This window comes from Onychostruthus taczanowskii, unplaced genomic scaffold (genome assembly GCF_017590055.1).
Source record: "Onychostruthus taczanowskii isolate IOZ18803 unplaced genomic scaffold, ASM1759005v1 scaffold20, whole genome shotgun sequence".
Classification (NCBI taxonomy): Eukaryota; Metazoa; Chordata; class Aves; order Passeriformes; family Passeridae; genus Onychostruthus; species Onychostruthus taczanowskii.
Window position 1 is genome coordinate 9,966,198 of NW_024499240.1, and position 23,521 is coordinate 9,989,718.

General features: G+C 37.7%; 1 protein-coding gene across 1 annotated transcript in view; it reads left to right on the forward strand.

Annotated features, from left to right (window-relative positions):
* The first annotated feature begins 935 nt into the window (after positions 1-935).
* ADAM23 (ADAM metallopeptidase domain 23) overlaps positions 936-23,521 on the forward strand; it is a 65,429-nt gene continuing 42,843 nt past the window's right edge. The window contains exons 1-4 of the mRNA XM_041403397.1: positions 936-1,089; positions 2,123-2,349; positions 11,624-11,700; positions 21,225-21,288. Coding sequence (XP_041259331.1) covers positions 936-1,089; positions 2,123-2,349; positions 11,624-11,700; positions 21,225-21,288 — 522 coding nt within the window. The remainder of the gene's footprint in view (positions 1,090-2,122; positions 2,350-11,623; positions 11,701-21,224; positions 21,289-23,521) is intronic.

Here is a 23,521-nt window from a genome sequence, read left to right on the forward strand (position 1 = left end):
TGTGGTTCAGCCCAGGCACGCTGGACTGGAAGATGAGAGCTACTATTCACTGCACAGAAATGCACCAGTCCCTGTGTTTGTGGTCCAGGCTGTGGCTGAAGGCAGCACCGCACAGTGGACTTACACCAGGTCAGAATCTGACCATGAACCTCCCTGCAGTCCTCCTCTTGGTTTATTGTACACATATCCATTTTCTTTGAAATATCTGTGCACCTTTTTTTGTTAGCATTTGGTTCTCCCTCCACCGCCCTTCACTGCAGGGGTTAGCTAGCTGCAGGCAGTAAGGATGAGCGGCGCCCAGGACCAAAGAGAACGCCGGGGGGATGCAAGGAACAGAGCTGGGAGGGAGGAGAGGGGGAAGCCTGAAGCTCCGCACAGCACTCGGAGCTGTTTATGCATCCCTGGGCAGTAGCGGGCACTGCCTGCTCTGCAATGCCTCGCCCTGCAGAGCTGCCCGGCTGCGCAGCCCGGCCTGCCCCTGCCCTCAGGAGAGCAAGCTGCCCCTGCTGCTGCCCAGCGCCTCCGGAGACTCTTCCGAACTTTGCTCAGGGCTGATGGATTTCAAAGCAATTGCACCCTGCGTGAAAGTTCTTTAAAACAGTTCCTAAACCCAGCTGTTTGCAGCTGTGCCCACGTCAGGGGAGCGGGCTGTGCGCCACGCCTCGGGCAGTCGCGCACCCGCTCCCAGCTGCCGCTTCAGCCGCGGGACCCCGGCCCGCAGCAGCTCTGCGCGCAGCTGGCGGCGGTCACCCCGCCGGCAGGCAGCACCTCACTCTCGGCCGCAGAGCGGGCGGCGGCACCCGGGAGCGGCGGGGCGCGGGCGGGCCGGGAGAGCCGCGTCCCGCCGGTGCCCGCGGGCAGCACATCCCGGGCACAGCCCGCCGGCGGTGAGGGCTGTGCCGCGCTGCCCCCCCCGCCCCGGGGCGCTATGAGCCATGAAGCCGCCCGGCAGCAACTCCCTGCGGCAGCCTGGCTGCGGCGGCCGCCGCCACCCCGCGCTCCTGCCGCTCCTCGGCCGCCTCGTCTCGCTGCTCCTGCTCGTCCACGGCTCCTCCTGCCCCCGGGCCCGCGCGGCTGCAGCGGCCGCCGGTGGGTATGGCGGGGGTGCGGGTGCCTGAGGCGTCTGCGGCCCCTCGGTCGCCGTGCCCCGCGATAAACCCCGGCAACATCCATTTCCCTTCAACCATTCCTTCCTCCCTCCCCGCTCCCAGCTTTGTGTACGTGTCTGTGTCAGCGTGTGTAAAGCCGGGGCTCAGTTAAGATTTCGCTGGGTTGGTTGCTTTCACAAAAGAGAGGTACGTGCGGTGCCGGTGCTGCAGTGTGTTGGGTTGGGATGCTGTGCGTGGAAAGACGCCCGTGAGGGATGCGACGCAAAAAGCTCCGGTGGGCTTTGTCTGTGTTACGGCGGTCCGCTAATTTGTCTGCTTGGGGTCGGATTTTCGCGTGTGCTTTGTTGTTTATTTTCTCTTGCTTGCATATCGGTGACATGTGGAATGCTCTGAATGCAGTCTGTTTGTGCATCATGTTATTATTGCTGGTACATCGCCCTTACCTTGTAATATTGTTATGTTGTTATATCGCTTTGATTGACTCTTGAAATTTTAATGAAGAAAGATACAGGATTTCTTTTCAAAAGCTGCTACTGAAGAAAAGGGTTCTTGTCAAAGTTAAAAGAAGTAGAAATCAATTCCCTTTACATAATAGGAAGTTTAGCATTCAGTGCACATGGACTCTGAATTCAGTATATGTTAGCAACACTGAGAGTATTCTTAGCTTTTTGTAGGTTTTTTTCTTTTGGTGAAAGAATTCAGCTATGCAAGAGGAGGTGGGGGTAACTACATATCCATTAAGTTGAGGGTTTTTTCCTCCTGAAGGTGGAGAGGTATTAAAATATTCATAATCTATGACTGCGTATGAAAATATAGATTAATGCAATTAAATAAATGATGTTCTTTCTGAAAACATCTTGTGTGTGAAAATCTAGCTCAATGAGTAAGCTCTCTTTTTGTTTGCTTGAGTGATTAGTAAAATGTTAGAAAACTGCAAGCAAATATGTAGCTTTTTCATGGAAATAAACACATTCTGCCATGGAATTTATGGCTGGCATATCTTTCTTCCCCAGGCCTGCCCTGGAATGAAACAGCAAGTGGTATAGAGGAAGTACTGGCAGATGAAGAGAGTACATTTCAACAGAGTAACAGCAGTAACAGTAAAAATAACAGCTACAGCAATCCAATCCAGAAAGAAATCACACTGCCTTCAAGACTAATCTATTACATCAACAGAGACTCTGAGACCCCTTACCACATCCTGGATACCAGGGCAAGGCACCAGCAGAAACATGACAAGGTAGGGTGAAAAGAGGCTCATCTGCAGAATTTTCAAAACTGTGCTATGTGAGGTGAAACTGTGTTTGTTTTAATCTGTAGATATTCAAGACTTAACGGTGGTCCCTACCACAATTTTTAGGAATTAAGGGAGTATATGTAATTAAACAAGAATGTAATTTCCCTTGTGTTAACTTAAAGATAATTATTTTGAATTTCAGAATGGTTCAGAAACGGAACTGTAGATAAAACAAATGAGAATTAGGTGAAGTTGACTTGATTAATCAGCATAGGTTCTGGTGTCTTCACTTTTGGTACACCACCATCAACAAAATGTTTCTTCCAAAATAGCTCTAGACTGCAGAAGTATCTGCATAGGGAGCTTTTTTGGAATCCTAAACTTGCAGCATGAGTTACTTAGCTTTGAGCGTGCCGTGCACTACCTCATAAATGCAGCATTCATTTCCTGCCACTGCATGGCCAGTGAAGACCATGGTAAATGTTACTGGTTTTTGTCAAACACTACCTGCGTTCTTCATTTTTTATGGCAAGATCTAGTATTACATTTTGTATGGATGCAGCTAGTAAGTTGTTTGGGGTTTTTTTTTCCCTTGAAATTGTATGGAATTGAACAAACTTTGGTTTTGGGAATAACTTTGTAAAGAAATAAACCTGTCTAAACAATATCACTTAGTACCATTTAAATTAATTTCATCCTATTTTTATAAATCTTTATTAAAAAAATTAATTTCTTCCTACAGGGTATAAGGTAAAGTGAAGATAAAGGTTGTTTGAATATAAAGAGGTAGGGAAGAGACAATAAAGCAAATCAATGTGTATGGTATTACTGAAGGACATAGCTATAATGGAGTTCCTACCTATTGAATAGCATTTCTCTTGAAAATTTAGACACCAAATTTAATCCATGTTCTATGACCTTATGTTGATATTGATTATGTGCCTTTTCATATGTGGAATTAACAAGAAGGCACTGAATAATATTCGAAAAAAAAGGTTGAGGTACCTGTATAATTTTTTATGTTTTAATAGGAAGAAAGGTTTCTTCCTAGCTTATTGAACATGGACACTGGTGTGTGCATTTGGATGCATCTCAATACACCAATATGTTATGGTTGCCACAGAAAAGCTTTTTATTGGAAACTGGAGCTAGTTAAGAGAATGCTACCTTCAGAACTAATACTTTTTCAAGTGACTCCACTCTTTTAAATACACTTAAAACACTAAGGCCTTGCTGTTCCCCTCTTGGGAAGAAAGGGACTTGAAAGTGCTTGCAGACTTGCTTTTGGGAATAATGTTTCCTCCATGTTGCTGTATGTTGGTTTTTTTTGAAATCTGTTGGGGACAATGTCCACCAATCTCTACGCTTACCCAGCACTGCTCACGAGAACATTGCTGTTCTTTCCTGTGCCCTGCCTTGTATCTACATGTTGGAGTAAAGCTCTGCAGAAATCAGTGCTGACAGAATTGGTATTGATTTCCTTGGGCATGCTTGCTGCTGACTATTGTGTAAAGTGGATCTTCTCTCTACTCACTGTGTCCCTTTTAAGCACAGGGAGTGCTAATGCTGCACTTTTTCCCACAGAAGAGTTCCTCACTCCTGGGCCTTCATGGAGAGTGACATTATGTTGACTTCATTCTTCTGGCATAAAATTTCTGTTGTTTTATAGTTATTGTTTATATTTAATTGAAGGAAAGAGTTGATTATGTTCATTGTCAGATGGATTTTTGTATGTCTTGCTTCTGGATCATTGTACCTGACACCTTCACCTCCAGCTTGCATCTTGTGCATTTCCTTGCATGAAGTAATTCTTTGCCCTTTCATCTACTTTACAACAGCTAAAATATTTGTTATTATATTATTTTCTTCTGTTTAAGATTTGCTATAATCTTCTCTGTAGAGCAATAATTGGGGCCCGTGGGGGGTAAAAAGTTGGAAGGTGTAAAAAGAAAACAACCCAGTGTTTAAGATTTGCTGTCATCTTCTCTGGAGAGCAATAATTGGGGCCCAGGGGGGTAAAAAGTTGGAAGGTGTAAAAAGAAAACAACCCAAACAAAAACCCATAAACAAAACAATGCAATTGATTGTGAAAGATACCCAGGGGTTGGCTTTGACTGTGTGGGGGAATTCTTTTCAATATTGGCTTTTATCCTTCCCAAAATTAAAAAGAAATGCTTTATGGTAATAAATCCTACTTGTAAGATTTTGATGTCTCTTACATTGGTAATAAAGATAAGTGGTTAGGTAAATAATTACTAAATAACAAAATATGGTTAGGTAAAGAAAGATATCTGTACTTAGGATTTGTTTTAATAATGTGAAAAAAGTTAAGACAGCCTTATATATGTATAGAGTGGAAAATGTTGAGTTAAAAATGCTTTTGTTCTTCTTTTACTGTTCTTGGGACTATACATCTTAACCTGTATTTTCTTGTCAAACTTACTATGCCATTTATAGGTATATGATGTGAAAACAGTCCCTAACTATTGATAATATTCAGTAGGCTCCTTTCTGTGGAACTTCTCTATAGTGGTCAGAATAATGTAATATGGCCAGTTTGTGGGATTAGGCCTGGATGCCTCAGAAATGCTGAGTCACTATAAGGGGAGGGTGAGACCAGGAGAAATGGTGTGCATGTGGGAAGAAAGATGTTGGAGAAATATAATTATGTAAAATTATTTTAAGTGTTTTTTAAAAATCACGTCCCAAAAGTAAGGGTCTGCAATGTTCTTCATGAAATGTTGGTAGAAATTACACACTGGAGAGAAAACAGTGTAACAGAGAATAAATAAGTTACTTTCTTAGCAATGATTTTCTTTATGTCCTTTTGATGCAATGTCATCATGTTGAGAAGGTGTTTGTGATCAAGACCCTCTTGCATTCCTTCTTCTTGGAAAAAGCTTTTTATCACTGCTAAAAGAAGGAAATGTCAAAACTATGGTTTTGACAAAGTGATCTATCTCCAAGGGGGCAGAGTTCTAGTATATACTTTATTTTAGCTTTGTGCTCTTAAAAAAGCAGATTTTAAATACTTGATGGTTGAAAACTCTTAATTCTGTGTACCTGTTTCCTTGCAGTCAAATTAAGGCTAGCTGGTTTTGAGTTCTTCTGAAGTTATTTTTAGTGCAAAATGTTCAAAAATGAGCATCTATTTATAAAAGCACACTGAAGAAACTCACAGGAATCCTTAAAATTGATGAAGAGGTCTGAGTCACCTGTGTACTGTGTTTTTAAGCTTCTGCAGGTGGAGGTAGTATTTTGAAGGAACTGTTAATCTCTTCATTGAACCGGGTGGTTGCTTTGGTTCGTTTTCACAGGCTACATACACAAGATTTTTAGGAGCTAGCAAGAAGACTGCATTGGGCACAACTTGTCACAAAAGGCTAGGAGCGAGTCCTTACAGTGGCCAGCAGAAGGAAAAATCCTGCAATGCAAGGTGTTTGAACATAAGAGGATTGCTGGAGAAACACAGCCCAGGGCAACCTTAGCAAATTTTGAGTGGAAAATAACTCAAACTGGATTCATATGGAGGCTGACTGTATCTGCTGAAGAGTTTCTGAATCAGAAGCTTTCAGGAACTCTAAAGAAGCCATCTCTTCATGCATAATTATAAGCTGTTAATGTGATTTTGGGAAGGAGAGAGGTGTTAGGAAAACTGTTTTGCAGATTCTAAAAAGGAAAAAATAAGGAAGAGTATTTTTGACTATGAAGATGTTCCCCCTTCCCCTAAAAAGTTTGATTTATTTTGAGCTATTTTTCACGAGGTGGAACTCCAGGTGTTTCTGATCAGGTCAGCTGTTTGTCATTTACATAAAGAAAATACTCCTGCCAGGTGGATGCAATAATTTTTGCTATGTTGCCTTGCTTTAAAGGTTGAGATACAGTGCTGTCTCAGTCCTCTATGTAATTTTAGTATGCAGCATATGAAAGTTGGGGAGGAAAGCATCCTTAAGATGAAGGAAAACATCTCTTTTTCATTTAAAAGGAAGCAGTATTGAAAAAAAGCAGTTTGTTTTTTGTTTGTTTTTTTTTGCAAAAGACCAGAGATCACAATTGATGAACTCTTAAGAGGTGGCATCATGTGAATTCTTATTAAAATCCAGAAGAAAATCCTATGCACCAGTTAGTCATCCCTTTACATGCCTATTTTAGTCCATGTTTTCATTTTTAATCCCTGTGTAATGAAAACTGGTCAAAATAATGAATGGAGTCCATGTGACTTACATGTGTTAGATTGTTGAAGAGTCTTTATTATTTAAGAGAGTAGTATTTCACCTGGCTTTGTCTTTTCCGTTTTTTCCCCTCATCTTTCTGTGGTGCAGTTTCAGTTTGCACTACTTGTAAATGGAAGATTGTGTGTACTTTTTATTTTTTAATATTCTATATGGAATTTATATTAATACAGAAGGCTTACCTTGACTCTGTGTTTTCAGTAGTTACTAACAGGAGGATTGAAATTGGTCTTCCTGTCTTTGGTTTTTTCAGCGTAGGAGATTTCCCTTATGCCAACTTCAACTAGATCCAGATCTTAGTTTCTTAGCTGAAATGCAGGTCATGTTATTTCTACAACTTCTTAATTTTTTTTTTAAATGTATTTCTGGATTCTCTCATGAGCTTCACACAATAACCTATAAAAGGTTTCATTTCCTAAGTGTTAGGTAGCACAACTCTTGTACTTGCTATGCCCTGTTCTGAAATAGAAATAAATTAAGTTTATAGGTTTTCTAGCATTTGTGGGAAGCTGGGTACTGCAGCAAAGTGGCCCAAGATAGGGATGCGCTACTTTGAGTTTACGAAAAGATCCTCAAGAGGGAGATGACTTTGGAGGCCAGTGTTACTACAGAAGGGTATGTAAGTATTGCCATGTTGGGAGAGAATGGTGAGTTCTGGCCCCTGGTGTTGAGATGCACAACAGTGGGATTGCTTCCAGAGGTCTTTTTTCACATGCCCATAACCTTTCTTTCAAAGAACAGTCTTCAAGGCTTGGAGTTCAAGTGCATCAAAGTAACTCCTCTACTGTTAAAGTCCAGGGACAAATAATTGACAGGAGGTTTTCTGAAATGCTGAAATATATGTCTTAAACATCAAATTTCACATGCTGCTGGGACATTTATGTATTCTGTTTCAATATGAATTTTTTTATTTCCAGGGAGTAGTGGAAGGTTGTTTTGGTGGATGTGCCATGCAGTGGAATGTAACAAATGCTCGAAGAGGAAATTGTTTCTGTATGGGGTCTGAGGATAGGCCAACAAGCTGGAAGCAGGATTATGAACTCATATGTATAAGTCACGTTGACTTGTGACAGAACTTAGGCTATTATTAGAATGGAGGTCTAGAGCAAAAAACTGTTTTGATGGTGTAAAATCCATCTAAATTTGAATTACATTTCTATTTCCATAATGAGAATGATGAAACCCCTTGCTCAGCTTCTAAATACAGGGAGGTAGCTTTTGGCCATTATTTTAGTCAGCAGAATTGTATGAAAAAATAGATTAGTAAAAGCAGTGAGCTTGTCCTTTGGAAATTGTATCTGCATGAATATAGCCAAAGACTCATAGCTACCATTAGTCAGTTAAATAATGCTGTTACTTTTGTTTAAAGACTTGCGACAGAAGTTAGTATTTTTGAAGGGATAAGACATTATTGCATTGGGCATAGTTTTACTGTGAAGAAAGTAAAACTGATATAGTAGTTTATTTTTCGTGGTGATGATTGTAAATTTCCCGAAAGTCTGAAAAAAGTGAATTATTGACAAATGATGCCCAAATATGACAATGAAAACAATTAAAGGATTGAAGTGGTGACATAGATCAGTACAACTGAGATTCCTGTTATAGCCATTTTTATATTGAAACATACTGTAACCTAATGACTGATTTGAAAGAAACTAGAATTCTTTATATATATATATGGATTTTTAGCTTGGAAAAAACCCTGAGAGCTACTGCTTTGCATAAGCAGCTAGAGCACTATTAGAATGTCCCCAGTATGAAGACTATCTTATTACAATGACTATACCAGTAATTCAAGCTTCCAGAACAGGGGGGAAAAAAAGACTTTTTTTTCCCCCTTAAATTTGGGTATGAAGACAGGAAGAATTTGAGAGACTCAGACCTTTCTTCAACCCACATCATTATACATCATCAGTAAGTCTTTGCTGAAGAAAAACTTCATATACTTTTGGAGCTTTGCCATTGGACTAGGCTGTAGCTGTCAAAGCAGGAACCTCTGCAGAGGTTTTTAGATGATAAGCAAACACAGACAAAGGAACTTGGTCTCCTCTTTATGTAAATAAAGAATACTTTTGCAGGTGTGAACATTTGTGTGTGCGCAAGCTGGACAAGAGGATGGTTAACATTTTTCCAGTGAAAACATATCTGTTCTTCAAAATATATGCTGATCAACATTATATGCTTGTTTGAATTTATATTTCTATGCCAACGGGCGGAACACTGTATTTCAGGTTATACTTTGGGTATTTGTATTACACAGTTGCTGTTGAGAGAATGCAGTGAAATTATAAGGTGGATAACAGAATTGCAGATACTTTTTTAAAATGTTTTCTCCCATCATTGTGATACGTGATGGTTGTAGTGCTTAAAACACCTGGTGATAATTCACTGGTGGCTTTCTATGCTAACTTCTTGCAGGAAAATAATGTTTCAGGATTGGATATTTAGTCTCATCACCTTCAGCTGGTTTATGGCTTTTGGGAGTGGTTATCTATTGTTAAACTGGCTTAAGAGAATCTGTGTTTGTTGTAGCAGCAGTGTATTGCCTTCACCTGAATTCAGAACAGTGCTTTTGCTAAACTGCAGGGATTTAAAATCTTTTTGTAAGCAATGGTTTCAGCTGAGTTTGGTGGTGAACATGCCCTGCTGCAGGCCATCAAATTAGTGTCAGCAATTGCTTTTGTGCATAGGCTGCATCTGCTAGTGAGTCACACTAATAGATAACAAGTAGTGTTTTTTTTACACAGAAGTAGTTGTTTTCAGAAATAGCAATGTTGCTATATGTAAGTCTACAAGAGGAAGGGGTTTTAAGATAATGCAGACCAAGAATAAAAATTACTTTTAATAATTTGAAATTGCAGAAAGATAAAGAATACATGGTTCTTGGCTTAGAAACTTGAAGGGTGATACACAGGTATCATTGAACACGCTTGATGACTGGACAATAGGAAAGCTTTACCAGGTCAGACTACTCATCTATCTGTCAGTGAAATCAGTAGCTGATGCCTAGGGAGAGATTTCATGTGTTCCAGAATGATCTTAATGGAGTAGTTCATGCTCTTGTAAGTTTTGCAGATATTTAACATTGAAATCTTGTTTGTCGCATGTATATGAAGACACATCCTTTTAGGTAAATGTTACATGTGGAGGAGATTCAAAGCAGTAGCTTGTGTAACTCTAAAGTGGAATCTTTATGGCATAAAACTAATTGCAGCCCTTTTCCTGTAAGAAATCTTCATGCTTAAAAAAAAATACATGTGTGTTTTGAAAACATAATAGGGTTTTTGTCATGAACAGATGATTGGAAAGCTCCTTGTGATACTTGTTCCTTTATTTCATTTGTTAAAAAAAAAAAAAAAAAAAAAAAGTGGATTTGGGGTTGAAAAGCCTCTCCTACTAGGCATGTATTTAACCTGACATTCCCTTTTTATTTGTTTTTTTAATGTATATGCTAGCAGAGTCTGATCATGCCACCTGTTTGTGTTTGTACTTAAACTGTTTTGCTCTGCTGATTCAGAGCAGCTGTAAACTCAGATCTGCCAGGCCAGTGCTCGCAAATTGGTGAACTGGTAAGACAATATACATTTACCAAAAAACAGAACACAGAGAAAGCTTAGTACTGGTTTGCTTATATGATTTGATATATCAGCTAGGAATATTATGTTTTTAGTTCTCATTTAGACTCGTATTTTTTTAATGGACAAAACCAGGCTTTAGCTTAGATTGTTTAATGGCATTAAAGGTATTTAAAATATTTGTACATGACTTCTATTTTTAAAAAGGAAGCCTGACAACAAATCTCTGTGACCCTATTGAAAGGGAAATGATAATTCTAGCAGCAAAGAATGATAAAGTAATACAGGAGATGTCACAGCTGATTTTAGTCACAATAGCAACTTAAAAATTATATTGAAGAATTTTCTGAAAGATTATTAATAACTTTGCTGAGAAGGAAGATGAAAATCAGTGCTGCTTTGTGTAGTGCAAGAATGGAAGAAAAACATAAAGAACTTACCCTTTGTGGGGAAATTTCCAAAAGGGAACAGAACTGTGGGCCATAAAAGCTAACCCTCATACTATTTAAGTTATGCTGTAAACTAGCAAGAACTTGTTATATTTTCTGTGACATACCTGAGAATTAATTGTGGTGTTTAATCAAAAATAGGGGCTTTTTAATCTTTTGACTAATGGGCTTAGTCATAATATTCCAGCTTTGTGTAATTATTAATACTGTATCAAATTAATGTATAAGTAAGCATGATTTTACCAGAACATTATTATTGGGAAAGATACTATGAAATTCAGATCTAATCTCTTCAACCCTGCTGTAACAGCTCTTCACAAAAAGAAATTCTTGGATCATCTCTTATCATCTCCCTATTTTTCTAGAAAACAGATAAGCATGTTTTAAATGTCTTTGGCTACAGTTATTACAGTATAGAGAAAAATAAAGCATACAATTTATCTGACAAGAACTGCTTATCCTGGAGTTAAACTTAACTCTCTGTGTAAGACAAGCTAATGTTGATTTGTTGTACGACCAGCATCAGTATTCTTTCTACTGGTTTAGCTACAGTGCCAATACAAAGCCATTAATTGTGAAGGGATTCCTTTGAAGCACTGTTTCATAATGTGTAATATGAGCCTTGCCATAATTTTCATATTTGAAAGTGTGTATTACAAATGCTTTAATTATTTCAGCCTTTTAAAGGGAATGATTGCAATAACTAAATTAAAAGAACAGTATACTACATTGCTTATGTTACATAGCCATCTGGTTATGGCAAAATATAGACGTTTGTGTGAAACTTTTTTCTCTTTTTAAGAGGGATGAGTGTGTATTTGAAAGTATGCTTTTCAGGTACTTTTTCCTCTATAAAAGGAAAATCCTTTTGAATCAGAATTTGGTACAAGGGCTGGAGATTTCATATGCCCATGAGAGTCATGAAAATAAGCATGTTTTCCATAACTTTGTTTTTCACAGTTCCATTTGTTGTATATAAAACTCAGTGAATATTTTGACAACTGTGTGTTTCTGTTTGCAGGCTGTACATCTGGCCCAGGCAAGTTTCCAGATTGAGGCCTTTGGCTCTAAATTTATCCTTGACCTCACATTGAATAAGTAAGTGCATGATTTGAAGTTTCTTTCTCTCCTGCTCTTACCATCTTATGGTACAAGGTCAGGGCATGTAATATTCCAAGATCTGTTGAAAAAAGATGCTGTTATCCAAAGTTATTAATACAAAACGACATTTAACATTTTTTTATTTAAGATATCAGTAACACTTGCTGACACCTATAATGTAAATACCCTTAAAATTTTGTTGTTCGTGGTAAAATAAATTATGATAGATGGAGAAATTCCAGTACTGGTAGTGTTTGCAAAGTGTGGATTTTCTTGTGCTTTTTTTAAACTAATCTATGAATTATCATGAGATATTTTAGTTGCTCGAGTCAGTGTGTAGCAATACTGTAAATTCTTGCATGAATAGCTCATCTTTAATGATCTGGAAATCATACTATTGTCACTACAGTCATGAAGTTCCTAATGAGATGGGACTCTTAATGGTGTGGCTGCGCTGAAAGCTGCAGCTAGAGTCTGTTTGCTGTCAGACAGACAATTTGACATAATTCTTTGGTCTAGAAGAGCTGACTTGTAATACAGGGTAGTGATGGTTTAGTTGTGTATATCCCACATGCTTTTATATCACTGCTGCAGGTGTGGAACTATGATTTTCTAGGGAGTTTAAGAATAAGGTAGAAATATGAAATTTATACTAAACACTGGACAGGTAAAATGCAATGCTCTAAAGTGCATTTGCCCCTTCTATGTCTCTTGAGACTGACCATGCTTAAAAAAGGAGAAACAAATTTATAGAAACAATTGCATACTGATTTTAAAAAGCATTCTTCTGGTCTTGAGGTTCATATGAGGCCTTTTTTTGGTCTTAAACTGTCATGAAAGGGAAGTTTTGTTAGAGATAAAGACACTAACTTATTAAATCTATTAGCTTTCAAAAGCAGCAAGTTACAACTTAAGAAAATTTGCAGAATTTATATTTGTCTGTTTGGCTTCTTGGCTGCTAATTATCAGATATTTTGCTGTAAAGATGAGCTGGAAACGTTTTCCTTCATCCATGCATAATTTTGAAGTTAGGTTGCTTTTGCATTTTTATTTTCATATTTATTTTATATTTTCAAAATGTTATGTGAAGTCTTGAGTGTCTGGCAAAAGATGAATTAGTGTGAAGGCTGGGAATGTCACACAATTGAAGGAGAAAGAAAGTTTGAAGATCACTGGATGTTCTCTAGGCTCTGGAAAAAATTATAGTGTAATGCAAGACTGTGTTGTTTTATGAGGGCTGGACTTGTGCATAGTAATTCCAATCATGACATATTTGTGGAGGGAACCAATACTTAGTGCCCTCTAAGCTACAGGGAATTCCTGCTCCTGTCTGCACATCCAGCGAGTAGTGCATGTGAGCACACATTCCCAAGATGGCAGTGTATGTAGGGTATGGCTGGTCACACACAGTGACAAAGAAAAAACATTGCCTTTACTGGCACCCCATAAACATGCTGACAGTACTTAGGTGAATAAGAAGAAAACAGGTTCATAAAGTTCTTCCACAGCTGATGAGAGCTGAAAGTTTGCTGGTGAAAGGTACACCAGCCCTCTCCACAGGCTCTCCTCTGATGTATGGGCAGGCCAGCATTCACTGACACAGGTGTTAACACAGGCTTTAAGTTCATTCAGTATTGATGCCTAGGCTTGAGGTCTCTTATGTGATCACTATCTTAGGCCTTACTCTTTCCACCTACAGATCTCCCTGTAGTTGTTGACTGACTCTCAAGTTCCCTTACAGATCACACCTATGCAGAATAGAGAGCAAGGTCACAAAGGGAGTATTACAAGTAGGGCTTGGACACACAGCAGTGATCAGGTGCAGGGCTGTGACAAACAAGCTGTCTTGCAGCTTACACTAGTGACTCCTTTTTAGGCCACCTCCTCTCCATTTTCTGACACGTTATGTCCTGAATCACCTTTTCTACCCTTGGCACATTCTCTAAATGTTCCATAAAAATGATTGCACATATCCACAAGTCTGGGCAAACATCCTTAGATAAGTTTGTTCCTTCCCAGGAGACAAATTATGTTGTTTACCACTTCTTATCTGTTCTAAATTTCTGGCTGAACCTCTTCAAGACCATGCTTGAGTGCCTTCCTCCATGGCCTGTTGGTCAGTGGCCTAACACAGGCAATAATGAAGACCAGAACTCTTATCTCCTGTTCATTAGGATTTGGATTTCGTTCCATTTCCTGTCTGTGTCTCATGGTGAATGGCTGTTATCCAAGTTAAAATCACAAGCCCATTGACATTCCCCATATCCTGGCAATGTTAGCCTTTGTGCAGTCCTGCTGTTTGTCCTTGCTTATTTTTAACAACAGTTCATAAGTAAATGTACGGATTTTTTCTAATTGTGGCTGCTTTCTCAGCAATCAAGAAATGCAGTGCCTATCACTTTAAAAAGAGAGGGAATGAACTTGCTGTGCACCTTAGCTGAAGAACTTCTGCTCTTGTGATATCAGGAGTGTTCTTACTGCCTATATATAAGCCACAGGGTGTTTGGATGCCTTACTGATATCCCTACTGCTTTCTTGTTTATACTTTAGGTTTCCTCCTAGCTGCTTTAGTGTTGTTCGACTCTTTATCTGGTTCTGCTCCAGAAAATGACTTTAAAAACTTGTGCTAGTTTTTGACTGGAAATAATACTCTAAAACTGTGAGTCATAAAACTTGTAATATAAATTGTAAATACCTGTAGACAATGATTTGAAAAAGACCCATTCTTGTAATTCAGTTATGTTTACGTGTTCAGCCAAAAGCAGACATTTTGCTGCTATGTTGGGTTGTAGTTGGCATACTGGTACTGCTAATGTCTAGTCAGAAGCAAAGGCAGAGCAATTGGGAATACCCTTGTATATGATGAATATATATTTGTATCAGTTGCTCTAAGGTGAGTTAATGCCACTCACACCGTATGTGTTCTGTGCATTTTGGTTTTGTTCCTGTAGTTTTTTTGAATGTTCTAAAAGTAATTAAAGCTAAAATCGAGGATGGTTGTTACATGCAAACAGGATCTAGTTTTTGGTTTTCTTTACCACTGTTGGAAACTATGCAATTGCCTACCTTCTATGTTGCAGATTATCTTTTTTTCACAGCAAATACTATAACTTGGCAATTAAGTGATGAAAATTGGGTATTCAATTTCATTAATAACTGTCCAGATTTTGTAAGAAGAGGTGGCAATCTGAAAGTTTATGGAGCTTGTTGCTAGAAAATTTTGCTTTGTTTTCCATCTTGCTGTGATGCAGTGGCACAAACAGCTTGAAAGAAATGCAAGCCCCCCAAGCCCTTGAATCCAATGTGCAGAGACAATTAATGAGTAAGATTTATATGGAGCTTGAAAGGGTTACCAACTTTGCAGATTCACACGGTCTAAACCAGATTAAATAATTTGTTATCCTAAGAATGATTTTTGGTAGCTTTTTCTGACAAGAAGACTCTTGGAAAAAGAACTCATCTTTTGAAGTGCTTAGCAAGGTGGGTTACTCTGAAATTTTAGACATCTTGCCCCTTGCTACACTCAAGTGTTGACCAGTGGCAGGCTCTCAGTGTGATGCTAGTTATGGTGATGCATAATAATTGCAGATATGTTGATTTTGGAAATAACTTGATGCAAAAAGTAATAGTTTTATAATCTCTAATGGATTAAATAATGTTTTTAGTTAATACTCTTAGTATGAAAATGGAAGATTGTAGTGTGGTAGTGGGGTAACAATCACATTTGAAAAGTTAGACTTACAACTCAACTAAGATTGTCTGCCCAAACTCAATAAACTTCCTATGCTATGTGTAGTATGTCATTGTCATAAAACACAATTTATATAAAAAGCCTTTGTTGACTTATTTCAGTAAGTTCACTTTTGTCCTCAAATGGCAGTGTTGTAACATTGTATTTGGGTAATCAATGATCCTAGTGTATATGACCTGTTTCTTATTTTATATTGCTGCATTATTTACACAAACAAATGTTTGCAAGGTGCTAGAAATTAGTTTTTAATGATCTTATTTCCAGCAGCATGTAAAATGGCTTTTAACTTGTTGTTCTTCTGCTGAAAGAGAAGATTTTTTGCAGGTAGCTCTTAATGTCCTATTTAAAGGTAGCAGGCTTTATGTTCTGGTGTAGTACTAAAACACATTAAAGAGCAGTACTACCAAAAGCAGTAAATTGAAAATGTCTACTTGCTGCTTTTTTAGTGAGGAGGGAAGTTGGCTGTATTTTCTGGCAGTTTGCAGCTATGGTCTAATTCCAGCCTCCACCAGCATAGGGGGCTGAGGCTATACTGGAACCTTCACCCCTGGGACTGTGGTGGCTGAGACACATCCAAGAATAGGAAATTACTTAATTGATATGGACAGAAACAAAGGGAATACACAAAGACAAAAATTCCTCTTCCTTCCTATGGATAACTTGCCTCAAAATTTAGGATTCTTGGGGAAGGGGAGAAAAAAAATCACCAAAGTCATTCTATATATTTTAGCTTTTCCTTCTTTTCTCTGTACAAGTTCATCTTTCCAGGAAAATCTGTTTCCAGGAAAATGGATTTCTTTTCCATGAAGATATCACAGAAAAAAATATTTGGCATCTTTGACATGAACTGAAAAAACCCAACCCCACTGCATTTGACCATAACATGACTTAACAATTTGAGACATGAAAATATGATGATGATGGTGGAAAGTTAGTTTCGTTTGTGAAGTGCAGCCAACATAACAGAAAATTTTACCTAATTGTTTAAACCTTATAATTGGTGTTTATTCTTTGTGGTGTATGTTTCTGTAGCACTGAATTAACTGGAGAATGGTCCCAGAGGAAATTACAATGTTAGCCTAATTTAAAAAACAGTAGGGCGATAACTGAATTATTTGAGAAACTACTTGATTCTTGGGGTTTTTTTCATAATTCTTTTTTAAAATAAATTTTTTAAAAAAATTATTTTTAAAATGAAAATGGGAAAGCTAGTCACAGTTTTTCAGAAGGAAACTGAGTATTTATGACATTTCTTAAATAAACAACAGAAATTTAATAAATTCATGTAAAAACAGTGAGTTCAACCAAGTTTGTGAATATAATTGAAACTATTAATATAAACAAGGGTGTTGATGGGCATTGCATTAGATGATGGTGCCTTGATTGTCTTAAAACAATACTGCAGCAAGGTCTCTTTGTTTTCCCCATCTTTATGTGCTACTAAACTATATCTGTCAAATGGACAAAAACATCTGATGGGTGTTCTGTTAAATAATTCAACTAAACTAGGTTGCTCAGACACTGGTACTGAGCTTGAAACATTTCAGAATAGTTAATAAAGTATTGCCTGGTAATAGGTTAGTATAAAGATAATAGAGGGCGTATGCAAGAATGGTAATTTTTGCTGTACTCTGATTTTCTGCAGGCTGTCTACTAGGTTGCTGGAAGGTAATTTGCTTACTTGTGTGTGATATCTTTTGGTAATTTCATAGCCTTTTCCTACCCAAATCAATTCTCTTCATCAGGATAGTTAGATGCCAGCTGAGGTAAGCCACTTTTACTCTGCAGCTCTCCTGCTAATGAAAATATCAGCAGTGAAGTACATGCCAGGGAAGTGGATGTGAGTTCTTCAGAAAGCATCTGCTGCTTGCTTTAACAGCTGGTCTATGCCTTCAAAGGCAGCAGCTACAGGGAATGGCATATCCCTTTGCTGCTTATTTTGCATTTCTCAGTGTAACTCAGATAGAAGAGCCAGGGAGCAAGACAGCTCAATAAGAACAATTATCTGAGATAAACAAAGCAGGGTAGAAGGAGCTGTAGAAAAGGACACAGCAGACAAATTATTTTGTCATGAGTTCATTCAGTGTGTTGCAACTTTGTGTGTTCATTGTATAGGATCATGTTAATGTGTCTGATGTGATCATGACTGACACTCATTTCAGTTAAAGCTTGCACTGTTTCTGGTGCTTGTCATACTGAAAATCAAATTTGCTGTGCTGGATGCCTTTCTGCCCGAAGCAGGATGTGAATGGTTCCAAATGGATCAAAGGTGGCAAAACACAGTCCAGTGTAGATGACATGCAAATGTATTCCATAGAACTCAGGTTTGCCTTTCAGAGGTAAATATAGGCATTCTGTAAGTGATAATGAAGGAAGAAGAGTTATTTTGTGCTGTGGAGACCCCTACTTTATGTTTGAGTTCTGTGCCTCATTCCTCAGGCAATTGCTCTTCTACATGAGCTCTTAATCGGTGTGTTCTAGGTCTTTCTTTTTGATGCCACTTACATAAAGAGCCCCATCACACCTCCTGGTGAAATTACAGTGTATGTCTTTTGTCTAAGGAAAAAATGTTTGAAAGTTATTTTGGTTACGTGTTCTTTTTTTTTCTCTTCTTTAAAACTTTCTTTTGTCAGATTTGTCAGCATTAATAACAGATAAAAGTTTCGTAGGGGAAATTTGCAGTAGCAGTTCTATGTATATTTTTACATCTGTTATTCCCAGAGTTTTAGCAAAATGTAGAACAAATTTCCTTATCCTTCCTGTCTTTCTCAATGTTTGCAAGCAAGGTGTTCTTTTGGATGTTTTGCCAGTGTATCACTTGAAATGAGACAAAGTGATACAAGGTACCTGACAAAAATGAGGCACTTGCCAAGGGGGAGGCTCGCAGTTTAAGGAACAGCTGACTGGGTTTTTTTTATAATGGAATGTTTAGAATTCTTGCTATCCTGAGGGAAATGTTAAGGGAAAAATGCCCTTGCATGACCTTGGTGGGTTCATGTGGCAAGCTTAAAAACATAATAATGACCAGAAACTAGAGATAAACACTCTGGTCCAGCCTTGCATGAGAAACAATTTTGTGAAATCCAAAAGTCTTATAAAAGATTTTCCACTCCACCTTCTAGGTGGTGGATGCTGTGTTGTTTGCCAAAAGGGTGCTTCACAAATTAAAGTTGCATTTTGTTTATAGCGTGCCACTTGGGAAGTGTATCACAAACAGCAGGCCTTAATTTTTTTTGGAGGGAATTCGTTCAGCATGGAGAATTCCACTGATGTGCCTTCTGTCCTGCAGATGCCAAAGGTCCATCTTGGAGCTGGCTGGCACCAGCTCTGGTTGGACATGGGGGAAGCTCCCAGCAGCTTCTGAGAGAGCCACTCCCACAGCCCTCCCCATAACCAAAACCTTGCCCCACAGACCCCCTACATGTTGGAAAGTCAGAGATGAGAAAAGTGTAGAGTCTGCTGGGAAACTGTCTGCGTCCTTGCTTTGTACTTGTAGTATTTGTGTATATACATATAGGAGTTTCCATCATAAGTATGCCGTGCTAGATATCCTGTCGTGTGGGACACTGTGTTTGGACAAAACCCGACTGGGAATTCTTTTGGCAGTTGGAACTAATGAGAAGCTAAAGAATGGAAAAGGATGGCAGATGAGGAATCAACTAGGTTACAACAGAAGCTGAACCAAAATCCAGGAATACTGAACTCTGGAAAGGTGCTGCAAAGAGTAGACTAAAGAAGTTTTGAGCTGCTCTTATGTTACATAAAATAGGATAAATCTGAGAGAAATGCTGTAATTAAGCTATAGTTAATTGTGAGTCAGTACACGTAGTGGGAAATCACTTACTGCAAGTCTTATGAGATGCAAAATGCACTAGATAGCATAGAAAGAATTTCTGAGATCAGTCATATAAAAGTCATACTAAGAGAGGGCAAAAAAGAAGGTATGAAGCTGTGAGCTTGATAAGTGCTGATCCAGGAATTAGTTTGAGGAAACCCAACAGTCTTCATGAATTGAAGCAGAATTGTCTGCAAAAGTTGGAATCTGGTCAGGGCCCTATCATGTTAGCACAGTTCCTGTGTTTAATCATTCTCAGTAATTTTTTTAATACTTGTTTTGTAATTACAGCTTTCAGGTTTCTTACTTACGTCAGTTACCTGCAGCCTTGTCTGTACCATCCCCTACTGGGAACAGCAGTCTTTATGCTTCATAACAAGTATGAAAATGCAAAGAATAAAAGGACATTATCAACACTCTAAACTTTAATTGTTTTGTATATGTATGCCTTGTTAGAAGCTTCATTCTTGCCATGGTAAAGAAATAAATATTTGCATTGCAGTCAAGTATTTACACTATTTATACAGCATTTGTATTTTCCGCAGAAAGTTTGTAGCTTACTGTGACACAAAGTTAAAATTAATTAATGCAACTGAATTTATTTTTAAATCTGCACTTGAAAAAAAAAAAATTTAATAATGCCTTCACAGTGATGTTTAAGGCAAATTATTAGATTTCAGTAATTATTCAGGGCTATTAGCATTGGTTTTGCAGGCCCAGAGTGTGCTGTGTCAGTTTCATGAGAAAGAACTTCTAACTGGTAACTGACTTTTGCAGGATGCTCTCTAATGAGTGTAATGCCTGATAAATATGGCATGAAGAATTGATTTGAGGAGCCAGGAGTCCCAGAGTTGAAGTGTTATCAGGATGGCTAATAGCCTAATCTGAGTTTGAGATACCCATTATCATAGGTTGTTTTTAGTCATGAATTCCCATCAGAGCTATTTTGCCACACCAACTTCCATAATGCTGTTTTTTATTTGTAGCAATGATATTTTTGTTTTGATATATATACCAGTATCAGACCTTTTAATGATTTTTAAATTCTTTTTTTTAGTTGCAAGTGTACATTAGAGACTTCAAAAATGCTAAGAATTCTGGATCACATTAAGTAAAATGCTTATCTTGCATATTTGGTGGGGCCAGTTAATGTCTTTAATTGCTTTGCTCTCCCTGGGCATTATGCTGCAACCCTGATTGTAAAAGGGTGAGATGTGAATGGGGCATGGAGGTTATTGCAGGATGTGTACAGGCTGGCTAAGCTTAGTTTAAAAAAAGAAAAGAAAAACTGTAAATGACATATTATAGAATATTATTATGCTTCTGAAATTTTTTTGCCAGAGTTAGAAAGGAAATAAGAATAAGAAAGGTATCCGAAAATAAAAAGTGTAAGTAAGAAAAAGGGTAATATGGACTGTGTTTCGGATTCTGCATTGTGTTTTCTTTTAAGGAACATTATTGCTTTTGGGAAAAAAAACAGAGTATTTTCAGCTTGTGAAAGTGATTATACACTCCTGTCTTCATAACAATGGTGTATTTCTTTCTTCAGCCTTACATACACTCTATTTACACTTTAAGATAGAATGGAAAAGCTATTTGAAAATGGTGATGAACTAAGATACATATACTGTCAGCAAGGAAAGTTCTGAAGCCAAGGGGTATTTTTTTTTGCATATTTAGAAGGCTGGTTATCTAATTGTAAAGCTAAAATACAGGGGATTAGACTGCATTTCTTTCACCCTTCTATACCACACTCTCACTTCCAGTGTACCTTCAAACCATTTACTGAATACAAACTGCTTGATTTTTCTTTAAACTAATGTACAAGGAAAATAAAAATGGTTTGAAAATGCTAACAAAACCCCTCAAACCTACCCACAGCAATAGAAAGAGTACTCAGATTTTTCTCATCTTTGTTTATCCTTTCTTTGACAGTGACTTGTTATCTTCCAATTATGTGGAGATCCAGTATGAAGATGGAAAACCAAAATTTTCTAAGGTATTGTGTTCTTAAATTGTCATTCTGAGAGAACAATGCCAAAAAATGTTAAAAAAAAAAAAGAGGGAGAAAAAAATGTTTAGCAAGACTTATAATTGTTCTTAAATTGTCATTCTGAGGGAACAATGCCAAAAAAATGTTAAAAAAAAGAGGGAGAAAAAAGTGTTTAGCAAGACTTATAAACTTCAGAAGTGTTTTTCCACACAGGGAAAGTAGCTGTGATCTCATAGTGTACAGATACCTCAGCAATACAAGAGGAATTGTACAAAAAACAAAAGCTGTGTTTTGGGGTGAGGAGTAGGCATTTGTAGTGCAGTAGTGGAGATAATCCATTACTGCCAGGACAATTACATCATGTAAGATATAGGAGGTGGAGGGCTTGAAGTCACCATCAGATTAGTCTTCATTAACTATTTATGTGTCCTTAGCACAAAGTGCAAGGAGAAAGAATAATGGTAATGTTAGACAATTAAACAAGCTCAGAAGTCTTCCAGTGACTTTTGTTTGCAAGGATTATACAGTCGTGAAACAGAAAATGAAAGATTTAACTGAAACCTTAACCTCTGGAGTTATTACAAAATCAGCATATTGCTAGACATCCAATTAATTTTGTTTGTCAGACTAGCTCCCAAATTGAATTTGGTGCCATAGGCTATTGATCCAAAGCCAGATTGAAGTTCTGCAAGGTAGTTCAGCCCTAAGGGAACCAGACCAGACTTTTTGTTTGTTTGTAGTAACAAAATGAGGACTGGAAGGTTCCTAGGAAGTTTATAAACTACATTTGCAGGGAATTACTTTTTATGTATTTGGTAGATATGCCAAAATATTTCTTGCAAACTTATTATGTGTGAATTATATCTGTATTTAGAGTGGAGGCAAGCAAGCATTCTGGTTGTATTCGTGTCTTCAGAAAGTCCAGACTGTTGTTTGTCCAAGTATTAGATGTCTGGTTTGTTATTTTGACCTTTCTGTAGAGAATCTCAAATAAAATAATAAATGGCAGATTAGGGCAGAATTAAACAACTCCATTGCTATGTAATTACTGAGATATGCTGTTTTGTTTTCTTCCACTGAAGAAGAAAAACAGTTTCATGTTACATACAAAGGAAGTTGTTCCATTAAGACTCAGTATTCTGCAGAATAGGCAAAAATGCTAAATGATGCAAGAAAACAATTCCCTCTGGCATTTAGTCTAGCTCATGCAATTGTCAGCTGCAGCACTAGCATTGAGCACTGCGGTTGCTGAATCATGAATCTGACTGGAAAATTATATTAGAACTTCAGACTCAGCAAATGGGCTACCTATGCATGCTGCAGTAACTTGATCCAAACTTCCTAGGGGATGTTTTCTGAATTGCTGTATTTAGAAGTGATAATAGAGCTCCTGAGGTCATGTTAATGTGGAAAAGGTTTCATTATAGATGACAAAAAGACCCCAGAACCCCACACAATTTGTGTAGGAGGTCAAATAAGGACTGTGTCCTGGTCCTTTGCAGTGTCTTGTAATACTTTCTATGCCCAAGTAAAAGGTTGTTTTGTTTCCTGATGTGGATCTAATGAAGTGAGATCTCAATTAAAACTATTTACTAGAAAGAGTTAGTTAATTGCAAAAATGACCGAAGAACAAACAGCAAATTCTTTACTCAGGTGATCATCTTTAAAGAAAAAAAATCTTGAAAGGCTTTGTGTGAGAAACGTAATCAAATTTAGTGGTTAAAAAGCATGTTTTATGCATTCTCACTGATGGAAGAGTAAACGCCGGATGATTACTTTCTATTAAATACTTTGATTTAATTATATACAATAACTTGTAAGGAATTTAAATCAGAATCTGAATAACTCATTAAGTAAGATGCAAAATGGAAATAATGCTGTCATAGACAAAGAGCATTTACATTTTTTGTACTGTCTCGAGTTATAATCATTACATAAAGAATGGTTTAATATGCATGTTGGAGTTCAGATGACATGACACAAGAATTAAAAATTCTCATACTATTTTTATGATGAACAGTAGGTTTTTCAAACAATGGCTGAGAGACAACCACGCTTGAGTTTTTAATAAAACTTTTTGAGAATACTTTTTAGTTTACCTGAGCTTATTGCTGATAGACAGTAAAGACAAGTACATAAATGAGATTAATGTTACTGTTAGATTTTTTTTTTGCATTGGTGTTACGCAACAGACATGAAATCAGGATAATTTTGTGTGTGTGTTTGTTTGTTTTTAAAA